Source organism: Mastigoproctus giganteus, chromosome 10 (genome assembly GCF_048544385.1).
Source record: "Mastigoproctus giganteus isolate SK-2022 chromosome 10, ASM4854438v1, whole genome shotgun sequence".
Classification (NCBI taxonomy): domain Eukaryota; kingdom Metazoa; phylum Arthropoda; class Arachnida; order Uropygi; family Thelyphonidae; genus Mastigoproctus; species Mastigoproctus giganteus.
This window is the reverse complement of record NC_143584.1, coordinates 149,229,021-149,253,796: the sequence shown is the minus strand read 5'-3', so window position 1 is coordinate 149,253,796 and position 24,776 is coordinate 149,229,021. Positions and strand designations below refer to the sequence as shown.

General features: G+C 36.2%; 1 protein-coding gene across 2 annotated transcripts in view; it reads right to left on the bottom strand.

Moving 5' to 3' along the window:
* Ubr3 (Ubr3 ubiquitin ligase) overlaps positions 1-24,776 on the bottom strand; it is a 452,715-nt gene that overhangs the window by 383,515 nt on the left and 44,424 nt on the right. The window contains exons 3-4 of one of the 2 annotated variants that reach the window (XM_090383419.1): positions 21,200-21,336; positions 6,060-6,206 (exon numbers count right to left, since the gene is read on the bottom strand). In XM_090383419.1, the coding sequence (XP_090239545.1) occupies positions 6,060-6,206; positions 21,200-21,336 (284 nt within the window). The remainder of the gene's footprint in view (positions 1-6,059; positions 6,207-21,199; positions 21,337-24,776) is intronic. The other variant, XM_090383420.1, reaches the window with a different exon arrangement.

Genomic DNA, 24,776 nt, shown 5'->3' with positions numbered 1-24,776 from the left:
GGTGATATATGTTTAGGTGGTAAAAATAGTAAGGAGAGAATTAGTTTTGGTGCAAATATGGCTGGTAATGAAAAACTGAAGCTTTTGGTAATAGGCAAATGTAAACAACTCTGATGTTTCAAAGGAGTAAAGTCGTTAGAGTTGATATACAATCACAACAAAAAATCTTGGATGACAAGTGAAAATTTTGAACAGTGGATTTTAAATTTCGATAGAAAGATGATGAAAGAAAACAAAAAGAATCACATTGATTGTCAACAACTGCCCTGCCCACCTTCACTCAGTAATTTCGAAACTTACAAGTGTGAAGCTTGTTTTCCTCCCTCCAAATACCTCGTCTAAACTGCAGCCAATGGGCCAAAGATTTAGAAATGCACTACCAAAGGTGCATGCTGAAAAAAAATTATACTGAGCAAAGAAACCAACCAACCTACAGATTCTGTTATAGATTTATGGATGTGCATATGAGAGTTGTTGAGAACGTGGAGTCAAGATGTGACAGAAACGATTAAGAATTGTTTCGTAAAAGCAGGTTTTGCTAAAATGCCAATTAACAGCGATGAGCTATTATAAGACACTGAGCAATCTTGTGAAAAATTTCAAGCAAGGTTTGATCAGTGGCGAAATTGTTCCTGATACATTTTTAGCAGTTGATAATGTCACAGTAAATACGTTATGTCAAGGATCTGGGTACATTCTTACCATGCGTATGCCACATCCAAAAATTTCATTACTTCATACAGCATGTCCTCCCACTTTTTCTTACCACTGAATAAACCATGAATTGTCAAACTAATAGAGTAAGCTTATCTGCAAAAAGATCAAAACCTCCCAAACACTTCCTAGTTCATTTCACAAATATACGTAGTCTCGATTCTAATTTCAACAATGTCCATTTCCACTTGCAGTCTGCCAAACCCCATGTACTTTTTCTGACAGAATCTCAGTTATCGGTTGATTCAAGTACTGTTCATCTCAGTTGCCCAAACTATTCGATGTATGATTCCTTTCGCCTCAAAGGTGTTACTTGTGCATATGTCCGTTCCGATATTCCCTGTCAGAGACTTGGTAATTTGGAATCTCCTCTTTTCGATCTTCTCTGGATTAAAATTTCCCTACCTCATTGTGTCAAATTCATCTGTTGTCTCTAACATTCTCCCAACTCCACTAATCACTTGGAGCTCTTTGACTTCCTCTCTTTGCAACTTGACTTTCTCCAGTCCAACTTTCCTAACAGTAATGTAATTTTCCTTGGTGATTTTAATGTTCACAACTCCAGCTGGATGAGATGCTGAAGCCTTTGCAATTACTAATGACCTTGCAGAGATTGTTCATTTACCTACAAGAATACCGGACAATCCTCACCATACAGCCAACATGCTTGATTTGATCTTTTTCTCACAAACAACCCTTCTAAGTACATGGTTAAAGTGAGTGGTCCTTTAGGCACCTCAGATCACAACTTGGTGATTGTTTCTTCTCCAATGGAGCCTTTATTTGATGGCTATTCCCAACCCAGTATAGTCTGCATTACAAGAATGCAAAATGGGATGACTTGCGAGATTTCTTTTCTTCTTTTCCTTGGTCGGATTACTGTTTCAAAACTTCTGATATCAACGTTTGCTCACATCGGGTCAGTGAAGTCAGTGAAATTATTCTTGTAGATGGAATCCTTTATTCCACACTCCACTTTAAAATCTCATCCTTTATCTAAACTTCGGTTTCCCAATAAATGTGCTAAGGGTGCTCAAGAGAAGAACGTTGCATATCGTAATTGGCTTGTTTCCACTTGTTCAGTTTCACTTTCTGCTTACACCAAAGCTCGCAACAATTGTAAAGCAGTTATTAATCAGTCCAAACTAGAGTTTGAACAGGCTAAGCGTAGAAAACTTGCTTCTTGCCCTAATGGTAGCCGATCATTCTGGTCTCTTGCCAAAGCTATTAGCTGCAACTTTTGCCCATCTCTGTTCCCACCTCTGTCAAAACCAGATGGTTCTGTTGTCACTTCAACCAAGGATAAAGCTGACCTGCTAGCATCCCATTTTTCTTCCAACTCAGGTATTAATGATCTTGGTAAAACACCTCCCACCATTCCCAACACGCTCCATTCAATGCCTCCTGTAGTCTTCCGTCAAAAGGATGTCAGAACAATTTTGACGAATCTTGATGCCAAGAAAGCTCCAGGTCCTGATGGTATTTCTATACTTGTTCTCAAAACCTGTGCTCCTGAACTTACTGCTATTCTTTGCCACCTTTTTTCACTTTCTTATTCCAAAGGTGTTTTTCCTTCTGCTTGGAAATTTGCTCATATCCAACCAGTTCCTAAAAAGGGTGACAAATCCCTCCCATCCAATTATTGTCCTATTACAATTACTTCTACTCTTTCTAAAGTAATGGAGAAATCAATTAATTGACAACTCTTAAACTACCTAGAAACCTTCCGTCTGCTCAACAATCACCAGTATGGATTCCGTCAGTGTCGATCCATTGGTGATATTCTGGCTTATGTTACCCATTTATGGACGAATTCAATGGAAAAGTTCGGTGAAACACAAGTTGCTCTTGACATCTTAAAGGCTTTTGATTGTATTTGGCATAAAGGTTCTAAACAAGCTTCCATCTTATGGTTTGCCAACTGTTTTTTGTAATTGGTTATCCAGTTTTCTCTCTCTCTGTGATCGCTCACTGAGGGTGATGGTAGATGGCTCTCTGTCTTCTAATTTCTCCACTAATGCCGATGTCCCCCAAGGTTCAGTTCTTTCCCCCACTCTTTTCCTCTTGTATATTAATGACCTTCTTCCATTGACTGGAAATCCTATCCATAGTTTTGCCGATGATAGCACATTGCATTCCACTTTCCATTTTGAGAAACCTTGTCCTGCTCAATCAGCTTCAACTTCTTGAAAATCTGCTACCAATTCCTTAAATGTCGATCTCCAGGTAATTTTCCAGTGGGGCAAAGACAACTTAGTTGATTTCAATCCTTCTAAAACTCAGTCTTGTCTTATATCTCGCAAAAAAAGATTCTTCTGCTCCTATGCTTATCTTTGGTGACACTCCGATTTCTAGGCAAAATGATATATCTCTTTTGGAGATTACCTTGACTTCTAATCTCTCTTGGCATAAGCACATTGCAAATATTGCTTCCTCTGCATCTAAAAAACTTGGTTTTCTCTTTCGCTCTCGGCGTTACTTTTCTTCCAAACAGCTGTTCACTCTGTATAAATCGCAAATCCGCCCTACCGTGGAATATTGTTCCCACATCTGGGGTGGTGCCCCCAAAACCTCTCTCAGGCTTCTAGATTCCATTCAGAAGAGGGCAGTTAGGTTAATTAATGACTCCTCTCTAAAAGAGTCTCTCCACTCGCTGTCTCATAGACATACTGTTTCTGCTGCATGCCTTTTCTACAGATACTTCCATGGGCACTATTCTTCTGAATTGGCTTCTATAATTCCCACTCTCTCTTTCAAAACAGTCCGAACACATGCTGCCACCAGCCACCATCCATTTACTGTCCAACTTCAAACTCACAGAACCAACTTTTCATCTTCCTCGTTTATTCATTCAATTGCCGTTTTCTGGAACAACCTTCCTTCGTAAGTCTCTCCTGAAAATTACAGTCTACAGAAGTTCAGGTGTAATGTCAATAAATACCTTCTTTCGTCTCCTCAATCTCCAACCCAAGCACGGTACTAAGTACTATAGGTTCTAATACCTCTCACGTTTGGGGATTTCATAAAAAAAATATCTGAGTGACTCCAACACCTGAACATATTTAAAGAACTAGTGACAATGTCAACAATGAGTTGGATGAAAATGAGGACAATATTAAACCAGTCAAACAAGAAATGGCAGTATTTGAAATTTTGTGTTCAGGCCTTCAGTGGGTAGAAAATGTAACAGAAAATATATTTGAGTGTTTAAACAAATATGAACATTTTTATAAATGGTGTAAAGTAGAATCCAGTGTACAACAAAAAATGATCAAATTTTTTTAAGACATAATTCTTAAAAGTGTACTAATACATTGTGCACATCATGTAAGTTGTCATCTCTTAATATGTATCTATTAATATATTAATTGTTTTAAAATATTAGAAAATTTATTCATTCCCACTTATTTCTGAGTTATTTCCCATTCATTTTTTACTATATTTCTGAATTTACAATATTTTTCATTGTTGAAAAGGTCATATTTCTTTATAATGAAATTTCTGTTTAATAAATTTTTTGAAGGGAACAACTGATTTCGTTATATAGAGGTCTGACTCTACAGACTATAGTGAAGTCTATTCTCCAAAAATGTTAAGGGCAATCAAAATTTGTGCAACACAAATATCTGTAATTAAAATTTATTAATTACTTTATTATCAGATTATGTAATAACTGTAATGACAATAAGTAATTATAAAAAATTATAATAAATGTTGCCAATGTGCAGCTTCTTGAATAACATGCACAACCTACTTTCATCTTATATTCAATGGCACTTTTTTAATGTTTAAATGTAATTTCATTCTGTATACTGGTTTTCAGTTCCTCCAATGCGTGGGATTAATTTTATACACTTTGCCTTTCAACAACCCCAAAAAGAATAGTAATCCAGTGAAAGTGAATGTACACTTAGGAGCTCACAAATTTTGATATAAAAGATAACTAAAAAGGGTGTCTCAGCACTGTCACTGTTTCACTGGATGTGAAAAGCTGCCCCATCTTACTGAAACCAACTAGTACAATAAATATATTAAATTTTGATATATGTTTTTGTCGACTGTGTTCTTGAAGAGAGGCTCAATCACTCATCAACAAAAAACAGCACTACATAACACCTCAATTTTTTGATGATATAAGCATTTCACGAAACATGAGAATCTTTATTACCCCACATCCTGCTGTTTTTTATTATTGATGTAACTACTCAAATGGAACTAAGCTTCACAGTCCAAAATGCCAATCCATTCAAATCAATGAAGGCATGAAACAATAATGCAATCTTTTTCCTTTATGGGGTTCTTTAAATTTATGCATTACACAAACACAATAGGAATGTAAGCTTAATTTTTTTTTTAACAGGCTTTTGTTTATGTGAATAAGACACCCACTTGTGATGGAAGTCATTAATGATTTTTGGGCAACAGCAATAAACAAAGGTTCTCTCCGCGTTTTTTTTTTTTTTTTTTTTGCTTAGCAATAAAGGGTGTCCAGTTCTTTTTTCTAATAAACATTACCTGTTTCACAAAAACAGGTTACTAGTTGTGAGCTGTTGATTTATTTGGTGCTGGTGAACCATGATATTTTTCTCAAAATTCAGTTTTGACATTCACATAAAATTTTGAACAAAATTGTATGCAAATACAGTGTTAACACCAATGTGTCTCTGAGAATTAATTGCATATGTTATCAAAATGAGAGAAATCAACATTTTCATTTTGGTTTGTGAAAATTTTAAATCGTCCTATAATTCCTAGATCTCATATTAAACTCTGGATAGCATTTGTTAGATCTCTTCCAACCTTTCCATCTCTTCTCTCAGTACTTCAAAACCCAGTTTTCTCTGAACTACGGAGTTGATCTATATTCATTATTTATGCTCAGTGGCATGGCCAATGTTTTTTGTTCTGCAACTAGAGAAACCTGAAACAATGTGAAATCAAGGCTCTTCAATTTCAGTTTTTGACATGATTGAATATGTTTTTAAAAGAAAATGCTTCCAGCATTTGATGTAGCATATTATTTTAACTAAGAACAAGAAGAACAAATTCAATACCGGATGAATAAGTAAAAAAACTAATGTTGAAACAAAATGAATTAAACTTATTTCTTGCAGTGATGACAAGCTATCACTGCAAGAAAGCATTCAGTCTGAAATAAATCTGAACAGTAGATTTATTTCAGACTGACTGCTTCTGTATAGAGAAAATGGAGAGAGGACTTCATCTTATACAATTACTTCATAAATTTATTAAAGTGAATATCATTATAATAATCTGATACAATAATTTTACAATAATTATAACATTATTTAAAATTTATATATATTAACAAAAATCAAACATACCAATAGCCAAACTAGAGTATATCCGTGGATTAGTGAGGGCTTTAGTCATCACCGTTCTCATAGCTGCTCCCATCTCGCTCATTTGATGTAACATTGTCAAGAATCCATCAGCTCCCTGAATGACTGATAGATACCTATCAGGTGAAGCTATCCACCAAATTAAACATTTAAAGCACTACATAAAAATTAATATGCGTCCTTTGTTTTAATCATATAAAACTCCAAAACAGAATATCTATTCTGACTTATATAAGAAAAATAACAAAAGATTTTTTTTTACATAATTCATCTGCTAATCAACTTTTCACCTAACAAGTTTTGAATGTGAATGAATCAAAAATATGAAGCATACAAGATCAAAACACTGAAAACATGAATCATAAATGGCAATTTGTTGGATTAATATCAGTATCCTAGATACAGTCATCAGAATAATGATAAATCAGAAAAGAATGTAATATGAATTTTTTTTTTTTTTTTTTTGGTAGTTGTTGGCACATCAGCTTCTGTGGCCATAATGCACCTCCCAAGGTTTTTGCAGTACTTTGATCCAAGCCCGAGGCGGGATTTGAACCAGCGACCTTTGGGTTGCCAGGCAGGCACTTTACCCACCCGGCTAGCCCGGTCGGCGTAATATGAATTATGCATTATTAAAAAATGTTTAAAGAAAAAACAAATTTTATATTTAAATTATTTTTATTTTGTTAATTTAAATTATTACTTAATAATAACACTGTATTCTGCGTACATATTGCTTTCCTTCCTAATTCACTCTGGGTAAGTAAAGCAGATGCAGCAATGAAGTCTGCATAAAAAGAATGCAATGTCTTATCAAACTATAGTGGCTGACCTTAACAACAATCCTTCTGCAACAATACTTCCTCAGTTTGTTTAAACTGAGAAAAGAGCGCTGCAGATTAGACAAACAGAAATTGACTTTCAACAAAAGGACAGTTCATTGTTAGAACAAACTTTCATCTGGGGCTGTGGAAGTGGGTAGTTTGAACAAAATTTGAGGACGAAGCAGAAAAATCAGCCAATAACACTAACTTGTGATGATTTAATTTGGTAATAAAAATTTCTAAAAAATCAGTTGTATTGAAAGATATCTGAATACACTTGACTTTTACTTCACCTGAAGGTATACCAGATTCCATTACTGATTTGTCTGTGATATTTGTGATCCAAGTGAATTAGATAACACCGAAGAGTAGTTTTATAAAGATCAAAATTAAAGCTTAAGTTTAATGTTCAGTGGTTAGTTTATTTAATCAGTAAATTCCCTTCCCAGCAATATACTTTCTTATTTATATTATTATTATCTTATTTATACCTAACATTCAATTTTTTCTGTTAAAAAATTAAGGAACAGCAAATGAGAAGTAAAAAAAGAAAACAAAACACACATCTGGTTTTGATCACATGTATCCAAAGTGACAAAAATGCACATAAAATTCTTTTATCCATTACACTACTAGCTCACCAGTTAAAGGCACAGTCCTAAATGGATGTCAGATGAACTGATCAGACCTGTGGCAGTGAAGAAAAATGCATGGGATGCATATAAATTATCAGGTGATACAGATGCCTACAGTAGATATAAACTAGTCTGCAATCAAGTCACAAAAGTGGTTTTGCAAGCTACTGCAGATTAAGAGAAGTCACTGGCAAAGAATTCAAAGAAAAACATCAAAGACTTCTTTGCTTATGTAAAGAGTAGGAGGGAACTGAATCACATTGGTCCACTAGATATGAATGGATTAACTGTTGATGATCCAGAATCAGGCTGTGGACAAAATGAATGGATATTTTGCATTGACATTCACACATGAGGAATTTTTTAGGGGTGGGGATGCCAGAAGTGAGACAAATTATGGCAGGGAGCTGAATGATTTTGTGATAACTGAGAGGGAAGAGGAGAGGATGAGAAATTGTTGCAGCTAAATGTAAAAAAGAAACCTAGGGTGGGTGGGATCTATTCAGTTATATTAAAGGAGGCAGCAAAAGAAGTCAGCAAACTTTCAGCCGTGATTATGAGGAGCAACCCTGCATTCAGGGAAGATCCCTATGGACTGGAGATGTGAAAATGTACCCCAATTCACAAAGGGAGATCAAGGGGAGACAAGAGATTACAGATTTGTTAACTTGACTTCTGTTCCGGGGAAAATAATGGAATCACTGGTTAAAGAAGTAATGCAGGATCATCTCGACAGGAATGGAATTATCTTGCAGTCACAGCATGGATCTGTTAAGGAGCAATCTTGTCTGACCACTCTGATTGGATACTATGATATAGTAACAAAGGAACTGAATGCGAAAAAATAATTTTGATATCATATACTTATATTTCAAAAAAGCCTTTCACACTGTTGCACATAAAAGATTCCTGTAAATTGGAGTAGTGTGTCATTAAAAGCAAACTGCTGCTATGGATAAAGAGATGATTGAGTGGGAGAAGACAGAGAACGGTTATCAATGGACACTGCTGTTCTTAGATTAATGGTATCAGTGAAATCCACCAAGGTTCAATGCTGGACCCATTGTTTTCTATATTTAGTAATAATAATATTGATGAAGACATATTAGGCTTAATGTATAAGTTTGCAGATGATACAAAGGTTGGCAGAGCAGTTAATCACAGTAATCAGGGTATGCTAGTGTAACAAGATCTAGAAAAATTAGGCAGATAGGCTGAGAAGCACAAATGAAGTTTAATACTGAAAAATGCAAATTACTTCATATAGGGAGTAGTGATCCCAGATTAAAGTATCAGCTGTGTGCAGGGCCAGATTTAAACTTGTTGTGGCCCTAAGCTATAACATGTATGAGGCCCTTCTCTCTTACAATTCGCCTGTGACAATATTAAGAGGATTTTTTAAAGAGGCCCCTTGTAATGTGAGGCTCTAAGCTGTAGCTTGTTTAGCGTATATGTAAATTAGGCTCTGGCTGTGTGGCAACACACTCAGGACAAGGGAGAATGAAAATGACCTGAGGGTAATTCTGTAGCAATGTAGACACTCTGCCAGGACAGTTCATGGAGTTTTGTCAGGAATCTTGCTAGCAGGGACAAGGAGGGGATTATCCCATTGTATAAGGCAATCGTTAAACCACATCCTGAGTATCACATACAGGTCTGAAAGCCACATTTTAGGAAGCACGTGGATCTGTTGGAACAGGTGCAGAGATGAACAGCAAGATTGGTGAGGGGAGCAAAAGGATGCTCTTACCAAGAAATTCTTCAGTTTGCAAATTGCAGCATTTGGATACTAGGCACCTGCAAGGATTTTTTTTTTTTTTTTTTGATTTGGTAGTTGTTGGCGCATCGGCTTCTGTGGCCATATTGCACCTCCCAAGGTTTTTGCAGTACTTTGATCCAAGCCCGAGGCGGGAATCGAACCCGCGACCTTTGGGTTGCCGGGCAGGTACTTTACCCACTCGGCTAGCCCGGTCGGCACCTGCAAGGAGAGCTTATTGAGGTGTTTAAGACTTCGAATAGATTGAGTAAGCTCAATGCTGTTGGTATCCTTCCTCTTGCTCAGATACAAGCAGACATACGTTGAAATTGAGGTAGGATGGTTACAGACTGGATGTGTGGAAATTTTCTTTAAGCCAGATAACAGTAGGAACAAACATCTGGTGTTGTAGAGGTGTAAAGTTTGAATAAATTCAAGGAAGAACTAGATAAACTGTAAGAGGGGGGATTGACTGGTTAAATGGAAAGTGTTGACTTTTTTTGGCTGATGGGAAATGATCAGAATTCTCAACCTGAATTGGCCCTATACATCTCAATCAGATCACCTTGCAGGTGCCTAGACTCCAGCTGCTGCAATTGCAGAACTTAAGCCTTTCTTGGTAAGAAGACCCTTTCATTCCCCTCACCAATCTTGTTGCCCTACTATGCACACACTCAAACAACCCTACATCCTTCCTAAAATGAGGCCTACAGACCTGTACGCAGTACTCAAGGCATGGTCTGACCATTGCCTTATGTCAAAGTATCACTTCGACATAAGGCTAAAACAGGATTCATCAGACAACAGAACTATCCCATTTGTCAGGGCTCCAAGTCACTTGTTCACAGCACCAGTTTCGATGAGCTCTGGGGTGGTTTGGGGTTAATGAGATACAAACCACTGGCTTCCTTGCATGAAGTCCACTTGAAATTATTCTTCTTAATACAGTCCAGTTGAAAACGTTTTCACCTGTAGCTGCAGCAACCTCAAGAAACATTTTATTACAGTACATCGTAGGGTTCCACCTTGCTGTTAGAGCCAGATAGCAGTCTGTTATACTTGTTGAAGCTCTCAGGCAACCTTGGCCAGCTCTTCTTGTTGTTTGTTTGTTATTTTGGTTTTTAGGAGCATTAGCAACTAAGGCCATATTGCTCCGGGGATATGTGGTGGTCATTCCCTGACCTTTCCACATCCTCCATATTTAGTGGTCACAGGCTCGAACCCCGGTCTAATCGAGAAGCAGCTCTTCTTGTAATGGTTCCTGTCTCCTGAAACGGCTTCCATATTACCAAGACAACACTGCATGACACATTAAGCCAATGTGCCACTTCTGCCTAGCTCCAAGTTGTCCAATGGCCAGAAATTTCAAAGAACCATCTAAACAGGAATGAGTTGCTAACCGGAGTACCAAAGATGTGGCTATCTCAATGAGCAAGCCAAAAAATGGGAATGAAGTGATGCAATCATAACCTGTTTTTATAGCCATGAATAATTTGCATAATGTGCAGCTCTGTAAGGTTGTAGATCAATTTCTATAGGACATTCGAATTTGCATGCCAGATTGCCTATTATATCAAATACAGGCAGTTCCCGGGTTTACATTTTTTTTTTTTTTTTTTTTTTAAGTATCAAGTATATCAACAAAATTAAAAATATGAATGTTAAACATTCATAAATACTGCATTTCAATAGTTGCAATTTTGTGCATTTTGTTAAAAAATGCTTATGCATGTTACTGAAATTTATAAAGAAAAGAGAAGATTATTTTGGAAACAAGAGCCTCTTGAAGCATTTCTGAAGACGACTCCTTGTACAACAAACCAAAGAGTGCCAAGACAATAATGAGTGATCGACGAGTGTGCATTTAGTCGATGATGATAATGAAGAATAAACATTCTTTAACATTTGTAAGTCATAAATAATTTCTCTATTATTATAATTTGCAATTTTACAGGCTACGTTTTCATTTCTTTGGATAAATCAATCATTTTTTAAACAAACTAATTAGCTAACTAATTTCGTTGTTGATAACATAACTCCTGTGTCATTATGTCTATGGGAAATAAATTCCTGCTTTACGAGCACACGCTAGGAACGAATTAACTCGTAAAGTCGAGAACTACATGTATTTGCATTTGGCAATGCTATTCACAATAAAATATTAATAAAAAACATTTAGTTCTGTTAATATTTTTCAGCAGTATATAAAACCACATGAAAATCCATCTGCTCAGAGTTGAATTATTACATGTAGACATACATGAAGACAATACATGCCTTTTGCATATATACTAACAATCCTAACTACTGAATACCTCTCAAAATGAATCATTTCATATGTATGAATCATTTCATACCTCTCCAAATGAATCATTTCATATTTGCAACATATAAAATGATTGATGATGACTGATCAAATGACTGATATTGCCGCCATGCCGACCGGGCATGGCGGCATCATGAGCCATGCCGACCGGGCTAGCCCAGTGGGTAAAGTGCCTGCCTGGCAACCCAAAGGTCGCGGGTTTGAATCCCGCCTCGGGCTTGGATCAGAGTAAATGCAAAAACTTTGGGAGGTGCATTATGGCCACAGAAGCCGATGCGCCAACAACTAAAAAAAAAAATCATCAGCCATTTTCAATCCACTGCAGAATGAAGGCCTCTCCAGCAACTTCCCAGTTCCTTCTGTTTTGTGCAACAGCTATCCATTTATTACCCACGAACTCGGAACTTCATCTGTCCATCTCCAGGTTTTCTTTTAGCTCCTTTAGGGTACCATTCTGTTATTTTCTTAGTCCATCTGTCATCGTGTCTTCAAACTATGTGTCAGCTCAAGACCATTTCAGTTCTTTAGTTTTGACAAAAACGTCCTTTATTTGTGTTTGCTGCCTAATCCATGTGTTTCTCCTCTTATCTAACAGTCTGATTCCTAATATAATTCGTTCCATTCTTCATTATGTGGTTTTCAGCTTCTCTTCCATTCTTTTGTTGAGTGCACAAGTTTCACTTCCATAAGTCATGGTGGGGAGTATATATTGGTTCATAATTTTACATTTCAGACAAATCGGGATATTGCTCCTCAGTATGTGACTATATTTCCTGAATGCTATCCATCCGAAATTTATTCTTCTCTTCACTTCCAGTCATTATCTTTATTACAGCTAATGACTTGTCCCAGATAAGTATATATGGATCCATCTTTTCAATTATTGCTCCTTCAATGATTATATCCCTTTCTGTGGCATACTTATTCATCATTACTTTTGTTTTAGCCATATTCATCTTTAGTCAGAAATCCTTACTAACTCTGCATAACTGATTAAGATTTTCCTCTAATTCTTTGGGATCATGGGTTATGATCACAATGTGATCTGCAAATTGTAAATGGTTTAGGTACTCTCCATTCACATTGACTCCTTTCTGTGACCTCCAATCTCTTGAAAGCTCTTCAAGGGCAGCAGTAAACAACTTCGAAGATATTGTGTCTCATTGTCAAACTCCTTTCTCAATTTTAAATTTGCTACTATCTTTGTCTAGACCAGTGGTGCACAAACTATGGGGCGTGACCCACAGAGGGGTCGCAAGATAAATTAAAGGGGTTACGACAATTTTTAAATAAATTTATTTTTGGTGTACATAAAAGCTAAAAACCTGTTGTTAAATTTACTTTTTCAATACTGTAGGTGTAGAGAATTTACAATTCGAACTAAGTCTGAGATACAAATGAACCCTACGAATGCCTATTGCGTCGGGAATATACCTTAATTTGCTCACTGGCTATGGACAATATTGTTATGGACAATATAGATTCATATTGTTAATACTAGCAGACTCCAGCGCCTGAGGACTGGAATCAATTGACCCAAATCTATCACAGAATATATACATACTCTGCTTAGGTATTGACCATATGAGATATATGAAATAATTTGAAACAAAACGAAGAAATTGTGCTGCAAATAGCAAGTCTCTTGCATGCAAGCTTTATTCTGCTTCGTAATTCGGTGCTTTCATATCAACTTGTTCTCCCTGCTGCAACAAAAATGATTTCAATTATGCATGGAGAAAAATACAGCAACAATTTAAAAACCATTCTTCTGTCCAGAGACTAGTTTTTTTTTTTTTTTTGGTAGTTGTTGGCGCATCGGCTTCTGTGGCCATAATGCACCTCCAAAGGTTTTTGCAGTACTTTAATCCAAGCCCGAGGCGGGATTCGAACCCACGACCTTTGGGTTGCCAGGTAGGCTACCCACCTGGCTAGCCCGGTCGGCCCAGAGACCAGTCTCATGGCGTATTACAGTTATCATGGGCAACATAAAATTCAATTTATTAAATTGATTGAGAGAAAGTCCAATTTCTGGAATACAGTTAGATGAATCCAGAGATATTTCCAACCTTGCTCAACTTATCATATATGTCAGATACTGCTATGAGGGAGATATTTTGGAGGATTTTCTATTTTGCAAAGCTTTCGAAGGAAGAACGACGGGTGAGAAGATTTTTGATGTTATAAATATTTTCTTTCAAACAAATGATCTAACGTGAAACAACTGTGTTGCGATTTGTACTGATGGTGCAGCTGCATTAACGGGAGAAAATAAAGATTTAAAGGGCGAAGTAAAGAAAATTGCTCCAAATATAGTTTAGAACCATTGCATCAGTGGCACAGCTACCATGTAGGCAGGAAAGGCAATTGCCTCCAGGCCTGGGCTCTTTAGGGGCCCGACATCTTTGGCTGTCTCCTGTTTTTGCAATTTTCATTAATTAAGTAGGGGCCCGAACATGTTCTTTGCCTCCAGGCCAGAAAAGGGGTAGCTACGCTACTGCATTGCATTATACATAGGGAAGCATTAGTAGCAAAAGAAATGCAAACTGAATTGGAAGAAGTTTTGAAATATGCAGTAAGTGTGATCAACTTCATTAAAAGTGGAAGCTTAAATAGTAAAGTTTTCACTAACTTTGTAATGAAATGGGATCCGCTTATGAAACACTTCTTTTATATACGAAAATGAGGTGGTTTTACAGTGGTAAAGTGTTGCAACGTTTGTTGACTTCAAACATGCAGTTTTTATTGATTTTATCGGATAAAAATCAGAACCTTGCTTAACTGTTTGCAAATCAAAAATGGCTTGGAAACCTTAGTTACCTTGTTGATATATTTGAAAAACTTAATGATTTAAATTTAAGTCTTCGACAAGAGGGAACTGATATTAATACTCAGTGATAAAATAGAAGCTTTCAAAAAGAAACTTAATCTTTGGAAAATTGAATTGGAGCGTAATAATACTGAGAAATCCCCTTGTTTTTCTGAATTTGTTAATAGCAATAATATTGACAGTCTACAATTTAGGGATATCATTGCCACCCACCAGACAATGCTAATTAAGAATTTTTCCAAACGATTTAATGTATCTCCAGAAAAAAAAAAAAATTGTATTGGATTTGTGATCCCCATGTTTTTCAAATTTCTTTGTGCCCCGAAATTATCATTGAGCAAAAGGAAGATCTTATCGACCTGAAGTCTGACAAATCATTACTTGCACATTTCAGGACCTCCAACTTGTGAAAATGTTTGGCTTTCTCTTCTTTTTTTTTTTTATGTGTGAACCCCAAACACGAGAGGTAATAGAACCTATAGTACTTAGTACCGTGCTTGGGTTGGAGGTTGAGAAGACGAAAGAAGATATTTGTTGGCATTGGACTTGAACTTCTGTAGATTGTAATTTTCAGGAAATACGTATGAAGGAAGGTTGTTCCCGAAAACGGCTGTTGAATGAATAGATGAGGAAGATGAAAAGTAGGTTCTGTGGGTTTGAAGTTGGACAATAAATGGATGCTGGAAGGTGGCAGCACGTGTTCGGACTGTTTTGAAAGAGAGAGCTGGAATTATAGAAGCCAATTCAGAAGAACAGTGCCCATGGAAGTATCTGTAGAAGAGGCATGCAGCAGAAACAGTACGTCTATGAGAAAGCGAGTGGAGAGACTCTGTTAGAGATGAATCATTAATTAATTAACCTAACTGCCCTCTTCTGAATGGAATCAAGAAGCCTGAGAGAGGTTTTAGGGGCACCACCCCAGATGTGGGAACAATATTCCATGGCAGGGCAGATCTGCGATTTATACAGAGTGAGCAGCTGTTTGGAAGAAAAGTAACGCAGAGAGCGAAAGAGAAAACCAAGTTTTTTAGATGCAGAGGAAGCAATATTTGTAATGTGCTTGTGCCAAGAGAGATTAGAAGTCAGGCTAATCCCCAAAAGAGATATATCATTTTGCCTAGAAATTGGAGTGTCCCTAAAGATAAGCATAGGAGCAGAAGAATCCTTTTTTGCGAGATATAAGACAAGACTGAGTTTTAGAAGGGTTGAAATCAACAAAGTTGTCTTTGCCCCACTGGAGAATTACCTGAAGATCGGCATTTAAGGAATTGGTAGCAGATTTTCAAAAAGTTGAAGCTGATTGAGCAGGACAAGGTTTCTCAAAATGGAAAGTGGAATGCAATGTGCTATCATCGGCAAAACTATGGATAGGATTGCCAGTCACTGGAAGAAGGTCATTAATATACAAGAGGAAAAGAGTGGGGGAATGAACTGAACCTTGGGGGACACCGGCATTAGTAGAGAAGTTAGAAGACAGAGAGCCATCTACCATCACCTTCAGTGAGCGATCAGAGAGAAAACTGGATAACCAATTACTAAAAACAGTTGGCAAACCATAAGATGGAAACTTGTTTAGAAGACCTTTATGCCAAACACGATCAAAGGCCTTTGAGATGTCAAGAGCAACTACTTGTGTTTCACCGAACTTTTCCATTGATTTAGTCCATAAATGGGTAACATAAGCCAGAATATCACCAGTGGATCGACACTGACGGAATCCATACTGACGATCGTTGATCAGACAGAAGGTTTCTAGGTAGTTTGAGAATTGGCGGTTAATTGCTGTCTCCATTACTTTAGAAAGAGTAGAAGTAATTGCAATGGGACGATAATTGGATGGGAGGGATTTGTCACCCTTTTTAGGAACTGGCTGGATATGAGCAAATTTCCAAGCAGAAGGAAAAACACCTTTGGAATAGGAAAGTGAAAAAAGGCGGCAAAGAATAGGAGTAAGTTCAGGAGAACAGGTTTTGAGAACAAGTGGAGAAATACCATCAGGACCTGGAGCTTTCTTAGCATCAAGATTCATCAAAATCCCTCGAATATTCTTTTAACGGAAGACCACAGGAGGCATTGAATGGAGCATGTTGGGAATGGTGGGAGGTGTTTTACCAAGATCATTAATACATAAGCTGGAAGAAAAATGGGTTGCTAGCAGGTCAGCTTTATCCTTGGCTGAAGTGACAACAGAACCATCTGGTTTGGACAGAGGTGGGAGCAGAGATAGGCAAAAGTTGCGGCCAATAGCTTTGGCAAGAGACCAGAATGCTCGGCTACCATTAGGGCAAGAAGCAAGTTTTCTACTCTTAGCCTGTTCAAACTCTAGTTTGGACTGATTAAGTACTGCTTTACAATTGTTGCGAGCTTTGGTGTAGGCAGAAAATGAAACTGAAGAATTAGAAACAAGCCAATTACGATATGCAACATTCTTCTCTTGAACAGCCTTAGCACATTTCTTGGAAAACCAAGGTTTAGATAAAGGATGAGATTTTAAAGTGGAATGTGGGATAAAGGATTCCATTCCTGCAAGAATAATTTCACTCACATGATCTGAGCAAACGTTGACATCAGAAGTTTTGAAACAGTAATCCGACCAAGGAAAAGAAGAAAAGAAGTCTCCCAGGTCATTCCATTTTGCATTCTTGTAATGCCAAACAACACAAGGTTGGGAATAGCCATGAGATAAAGGTTCCATTGGAGAAGAGACAATCACCAAGTTGTGATCTGAAGGGCCTAAAGGACCTCTCACTTCGACCGTGTACTTAGAAGGGTTTTTTGTGAGAAAAAGATCAAGCGTATTGACTGTATGATTAGGATTGTCGGTATTCTTGTAGGTAAATGAACAATCTGTGCTAGGTCATTAGTAATTGCAAAAGCCTCAGCATCCCGACCTGCTTGGTCGGTGTGACTAGAAAACGGAAGCCAGCTGGAGTTGTGAACATTACAATCACCAAGGAAAATTACCTTACTGTTAGGAAAGTTGGACTGGACAAAGTCAAGTTGCAAAGAGAGGACGTCAAAGAGCTCCAAGTGATTAGTGGAGTTGGGAGAACGGTAGAGACAACAGATGAATTTGACACAATGAGGTAGAGAGATTTTAAGCCAGAGAAGATCAGAGAGAGGAGATTCCCAATTGCCAAGTCTCTGACAGGGAATATCAGAACGGACATATGCACAAGTACCACCTTTGAGGCGAAAGGAATCATACAGCGAATAATTTGGGCATCTGAGATGAGCAGTAGTTGAATCAACCGATAACTGAGATTCTGTCAGAAAAAGTACATGGGGTTTGGCAGACTGCAAGTGGAAATGGACATCGTTGAGATTAGAATTGAGACCACGTATATTTGTGAAATGAATTAGGAAGTGCTTGGGAGGTTTAGATATTTTTGCAGATAAGCTTGCTCTATTAATTTGACAATTCATGGTGTATTCAATAGTAAGAAAAAGTGGGTGGGACATGCTGTATGAAGTAATGAAATTTTTGGATATGGCGTACACGTGGTAAGAATATACCCAGATCCTTGACATAACGTGGCCTCGACAATGCTCCCCGCATACACACTACTCGGACTCCCTCCAGTCACTATCTGGCAGAGTAGAGGTAACAAGATTATACACTAGCTGATCCGGAAGCCTCCTAGAGAGTTACCAATAGGTTCGGTCCGGTGTACTAACTAGCGGCCGGCCTGCGAACACCGTTTTAGAGCTGTACCCTCGAAATGTAAGGAATATTGGATCTCGCCAGGACATTCATCATAACCTCAAAAGTCATCAATCATACTGCATGATGGAAGAGAAAGGGAAGGGTTGACCGGAACTTAGCTGTAGAGACTAAACATGGGTTGCACCACTTCAAGCCTCCAATAAGCAAAGTGGTGGTATTTCACCGGTTGATGAGAGTCATCTACCACCTTCAAGAAGAGTATCCAGAATTATCGAAAATGGCGATACAAACGTGTTACCTTTTGGGTCTACAAATTTATGTGAAGTTGGCTTCTCAAAATTAACAGCTATAAAAGCATAACAACGTTCCAGACTTGATCCAGAAGACAACATGAGATTAGCAATTTTAAATACTGAACCAAATATTATTGGTTATCCAGCTCATCCTTCTTATTAATTGTTTTATTTTGTAATTGTTAATTTTTTATGTTTTGTAATTTTAACTGAAGAATTTGATTTATTGTGTTTTGCTATACTGTATTCAATTAAAATATTAAACAATTATTTTAATATGTAAATTAAAAAGAAGACTTTTTATTCCTTTGTCAGTACTCAAATATAATTTTCTACTACATAATTTATAAAATGCCATTTTTGTTCTCTAAAAATCTGGTCATCCTACCTCGGGGTTTACATTAAGGGGTCGTGTCAATTTTATATTTAATAAAGGGGGTTGCGAGTGAAATAGGTTTGCGTGCCACTGGTCTAGTTAATAAAGGAAATAGCATTCTCATATATTTTCTTCAAAATCATAATATATGGGGTATCTATGCCTTGTCTTTCAGTATCCAAAACATTGCCTTATGCTGTATGGAGTCAAATGCCTTTTCATAATCCACAAATGCCTTTTCATAATCCACAAATGCTAGGCATGATGGTGTTTTATATTCATTTGCTTTCTTCATTAGATGCAATATTACATGAAGGTGATCCATAGTTGAGAATCCTGTCCTAAAGCCAGCTTGCTCTTTCGGTTGATTTTCGTCAAGTATTCTTTCTAATATGTTAGTAACGACCCTTGTGAACAACTTGTAGATGTGGGACAACAAGCTAATCAGTCTATAATTTCAATTTCTGATTTATACCCTTTCTTATGCACCAAAATTACGATTGCATTATTCCACTCCTTAGGTGTCACACCTTTCCTAATGTATTTTGTGAAGAGTCTTGCCAGTTTCTGTGTCGTGTCTTTTCCTCCTAATTTTAACAACTCTACAGCAACTTCATCTTCATCTGGGGCTTTGATTCTTCAATGCACGTTCTACCTCATCAGGGAGGATATCGGGTATGTCGTATGTGTTGCTAATTTGTGGTCCATCTTCCCCACTGCTTGCATCAGTTCCTCGCTCATTATATAATTCTTTATGGCAGTCTTCTGCTATTTGAATTATGCCTTCTCTGCTATTTATAAGTACACCATCACTATTCTTTAGTTTCAGTATCATTTGTCTTTCTGTATTACTGCTCATGACTGCTGATTTAAGTCCTTTGTTTTCCCTTAATGCTTGTTCTACTTTTCTTGTGTTAAATCTTCTTATGCCCTCTCTGAGTCTCTTTCTAATGGCTTTGCATAACTCGGTATACTCAATTTTCTCCTTGTCAGTGTTTATCTTGCTCTTCATTCGTCGTCTTCGGTTCATCATGACAAGTGTTTCTTGACCAATTTTTTCTTCTTTGGAATTCTTTTTACCTATAGGTTTCTTGGGCTTTATTACTTTCAGAAAGTTGTTGTATTCCTCGTCAATATCATGGTCCTGAAAGGTCTTCAGAAGCTCAAACTTGTTCTTAAGTTCCAGCACATACTGCTTTTTTTCACCTTCTTTTATCTCAAAAACCTTTGTATTATTTATTCAAGTCAGTTTTTTCCTTTCTTTTCTTACAGCTATATCAAGTGTGCATCTTACCATTCTGTGATCACTTCTAACATTTACCTTGTTCAAGACAGTAACATCATTCACAATATATCTTCTGTTAGTAAGGAAGAAGTCTATTTCATTAGTTGTTAATCCATTTAGGCTCTTCCATGTCCACTTTCTGTTTACCCTTTTCTTGAAAAAAAAAAAAGGGTTTGTTATTGACATTCTTCGAGATTCTGAAAATTCCACAAGTCTTTCACCTCTTTCATTTCTTTCACCAATTCCAAAATTTCCTATAGTTTCCCTTTCTGCGCTGTTTTGTCTTTCCAACCTTAACATTGAAGTCCCCGAAGTCCCCCATAATAATGGTGTAGTGAGTTTTCTGTTCATCTAGAAGTCTCTCAATTTCGGTGTACATTTCTTCAACCTCTTCATCATCATGGCTCGATGTTGGTGCATATATCATTATAACCTTTAATTTGTACCTCTTAGAAATCCTGAGTAGTAGTAGTCTTGAAACCCTTGGTGATGTATTTTTGAATTCCAAAATGTTGTTTTTTATATCTTTATGGACCAGAAAGGCAAACAATGGCATACAGGCTAGGAAATATGTTAAACAGAAATTAAATATAAATTAAATAAATAAAAATATATTAAAATATGAATATTAAATAAATTATTATTAATTTTTCCTACAATTCAACTGTACAAGGATGGTCAACTACTCTAGGAGAAACACTCAAAAAGTGCTAGATTTTTGAATGACAGATTTTTTGAGGTTTTATTGTATATATCAGAAAAGAACAACAGAATTTATTTAAACAAGTAATGGTTCTTTTGAAATAATTTCCAGTTACATTCATTAGAATGAAATTTCAGTTACATTCACTACAATGAAATTTCAATACAGTAGAATAATTCATGCATCCCTGAAAAGTTAATGGTAATGGAATTTTATTGTGTATTGATTAAAAAATCAAATACACTATATATATCATACATAAGTGGAAAACATTTTTGTGAATCACAAAATTATTTCAATGCTTACATAGAAAATATGTTTAATTTTCTATGTAAATGTTAAACCTTTTTTTTTTTTAAATCCTCTGTATATTAATTGGAGGAAATTGAGAAAGAAATAATACAATAAGACAGTATAAATACTTTACCTGGCATACTATTTTCTCTGAGATGTTGGATTAATCTCAGTATAATTCTTGGCATCATTGCTTCAGCTACGCAAAGAAGAGATGGTGGTGCACATGGCTTATCCAAATGAGCTTTAGGGCCATGTTTATGACAAAAACTGAAGGGGGAAAAAAAAGGGTGATAAATACATAATTAATTTGGCAAAAAATTTAATAACTAAGTGGATTAATAACTACTGATTTAGATTAAGTGAACTTAATCTAAACCAGTGGTTATTAATCTAATAACTAAGTGAATAATTTACTGATTTATTTAATAAATAAATAAGCAAATTATTAACTAAGTGAATTATTAACTGAGTGATGTTTTCTTTTTTATGAAAAAAAGAAAACACTAAATCATGTTCAACCTTAACCAAATACTGCAAATTACTACTATGGTTAAGGTTAAACTTTGCAAGATGTGATTCTGCTCCTATGTACTAAGCCACCTAATATTTAATATAAAACCAAAAAAAAAAAACATATACCATATTTGCTGAACCATAAGATGCACTTTTTTTTTTTTTTTTAGAAATTGTTGCCTAAAAAGTCCACTGTGTCTTATGGTCCAAATGTACCAATCCAGCAAGCATGTCACGTGCAGTTCTTGTTAGTGTCATGCCTACAAATGTTAAAAAAATCAGAAAATTTAGTTTAAATCCTACTTTTATTGTCAAAAATTAAAACCTGGATTTTAATATAACAGGAACTCACAGTTCATATTTACCACATTTTAGCATTTATTTAACGTATGTAAGGCATTAATGAGCTCCTTGTGATATCAACGCTGTAAGAACAATATTTATTTGTAAACCGATTGAAATTGTTTCAATTTTTTATTACAAGCATTCAGCGTATTATGCTAATTACTTGATGTAGTTAACAAAATCACTTAATGCTTGTAATAAATAAAAATTATTAAATTCCAGTACATACTGCTTTTTCTCACCTTTTGCTTTCAAAATGATATGTGGTCCTCTACAAAAAAAGGCTGGCCACCCCTTCTTAATGCTTAACATATCCGAGTTAGGATGTGTTAAACAATAAGAAGGGGTGGTGTCTCACTAGAATTCGTCCTTTATTTCCATGAAAAAAAAAAAAAAAAAAAAAAAAAAAACAGAACTCCTTCGCTCCAGAATCCTTTTTCTTGAAAGTATTACTGGGAATTACCATTAGCTCTGCATTACCTTCAATATATGAGACACTGATTACCCACACCCACTTCGGTTCGTCCCACTATGATCTATATGTATAACAATAAGCAGTGCTATCACTGGAATTACTGGTATTAGTAATTAATCATTTGACTAACCTTGTCTGTGACTTGTGAGAATCTATAATTCTTTCTATAAATCAATGAGTCACCAGTGAAAGGAGAAAAATCTCATTAGTAGCTCATATTTCTGTGTTTCATGCAGTACAGTAGTTTTAATTCTTTATAAATTTGTAGTCCTAATGAAATGAGCACAAAGCAGAAGACTTTTTTATACACTGTTGGCATCAAATTGAAGGTGTTAAATTATGCCAAAGAACAGGTAAACAGGACAGCTGAAAGACATTTTGGGACTCTTACAACCCAGAAAATATTCCATTAGTTGTGAATTTGTATTTGAAATATATGCAATGAAATATTTTTTTTCCAAAATTCTCTTTCTAAAATCTGTGCGCTTCTTATGGTCAGGAAAATATAGTAAATAAAGTACAAACAAGAAAAGACAAAGCAACACCCACCTTCAGCACTGCAAATGCATGACCTCTTACCAGAGAAGACATACACCACCCACAGAAGAATGAGTGCCACTTTTATAATAAATAAAAAGGAAGCAGGAACTCACAAACAGTACCTCCTTAAAAGACGTCAGCACTTGGTAATTCCTAAAAGGATCATATTTCAGTCAATGACTGTATCTAGCAATATATGAACGGATGTACCTATATGATCCAAACCAGTTAAATAAACTCAGAATTATAAAGCATCATGGCCACCGCCCTGTATAGGCTAAATAAAACACAAAATGTCAATCCAGCCAATAAAGATGTCAAAATCAAATGGAAATATGCAAATTCATATTGAATGAAATCATAATAGACAGATTTAACTTTAAAAATTAAAATCAAATAATTAATTAACATCAACTAAATAACAGAATACATTAAAACATAATGAAGAAACAAAGTAGTTGCCAAGAATATTCAAAAAAAAAAAAAAATGGAAAAGTAGGATAGAATTAAGCATTAATCAAATAGAGGAAGGAGGGGAAACAAATATAATGGGCAACATTATATCCATATCAAAAGTAACTTTAGTATATGAATCAATGAGGTAATATCATTAAGATTGTAAAGAAAGAAAATACTAAACTATAACAAAGATTATTCTCACTGTCGTGTACAACACACCTGTCTACTTATTTTAGGTTTGATGTGGTGAAACCCTGGCAATCCCAATCTCTTCCAATATGTACTGCATATCATCGTACGTCAAAAAATACCAGTTTGAGATTATGGCGCTTTTGTAATCAAAGTAACCAGCTCTACCTTCCTACAAGAGGTCATATGTGAACGGCAATAGCAATGGAAGAGTGCGCACAGCAGCAATAAGACCAATGTCTAATGTATTGCCTCGTATAATCTTTGACATAAGATGTATTGCAGTATCAATGACGATATAGGTAGCAGTAATCCCAAAATAACATACCAACTGTGTGGTACAACACTGAGGGTAACAGAGAACAAAAAGATCTGAGGAAGAAGGTAATAGGCAGTCAGATATAGTTTTCTGACAGTGTAGACAGGCTGCCAGGACAGCTTAACGGGTTTTGTCAATGATATTCAGGAAATTTGACAACAGGGCTAAAGAGGTGATTATTATCCTCTTGTATAAGGCAAAGGTTAGGCCATACCTTGAGTGCTATATACAGGTCTGGAAGCTTCATTTTAGGAAAGACGCTGATCTGTTGGAACGGGTGCAGAAAGAGGCAACAAAATTAGTGAGGGAAACAAAAAGGTACTCTTACCAAAAAATGCTTCAGATCTGGAAACTAGGTACCTGCAAGGTGATCTGATTGAGATGTTTAAGGCTTTGAATGGATGAAGTAAGCTAAATGCTGATGACATCCTTCCTCTTGCTCAGACAACATACATAAGGGAGGGAGGGAAGGGGAAATGAATTTAAATTTAGGAAGGATGGTTGAAAGAATATTTATGCAGAAATTTGCTTTCAGCCAGAGGATAGTAGGTTGTTCGAAAAAATCTTCCTTTTTTTTTTTTTTTTTGGCTGATGCTATGTAAGTCTGCTTTCTTGCATCACTTTCCAATATTAATACTAATGAGTGATGTCTTTTGAGATTATGATAAGATCCAATATTCTTTACATTTCCAAGGGGTACAGCTCTAAAACAGTATTTGCAGGCTAGCTGCTAGATATTCCACCAAGTTGAACCACAGTCAACTCAAAAGCATGCTCTACCAAATTCCTCTGCATGTCAACCCAACTATGTCATAAGGTCAAGCTGCATCTTGATGCTGTTTCCACATGAAACTGCCTACAGATTTA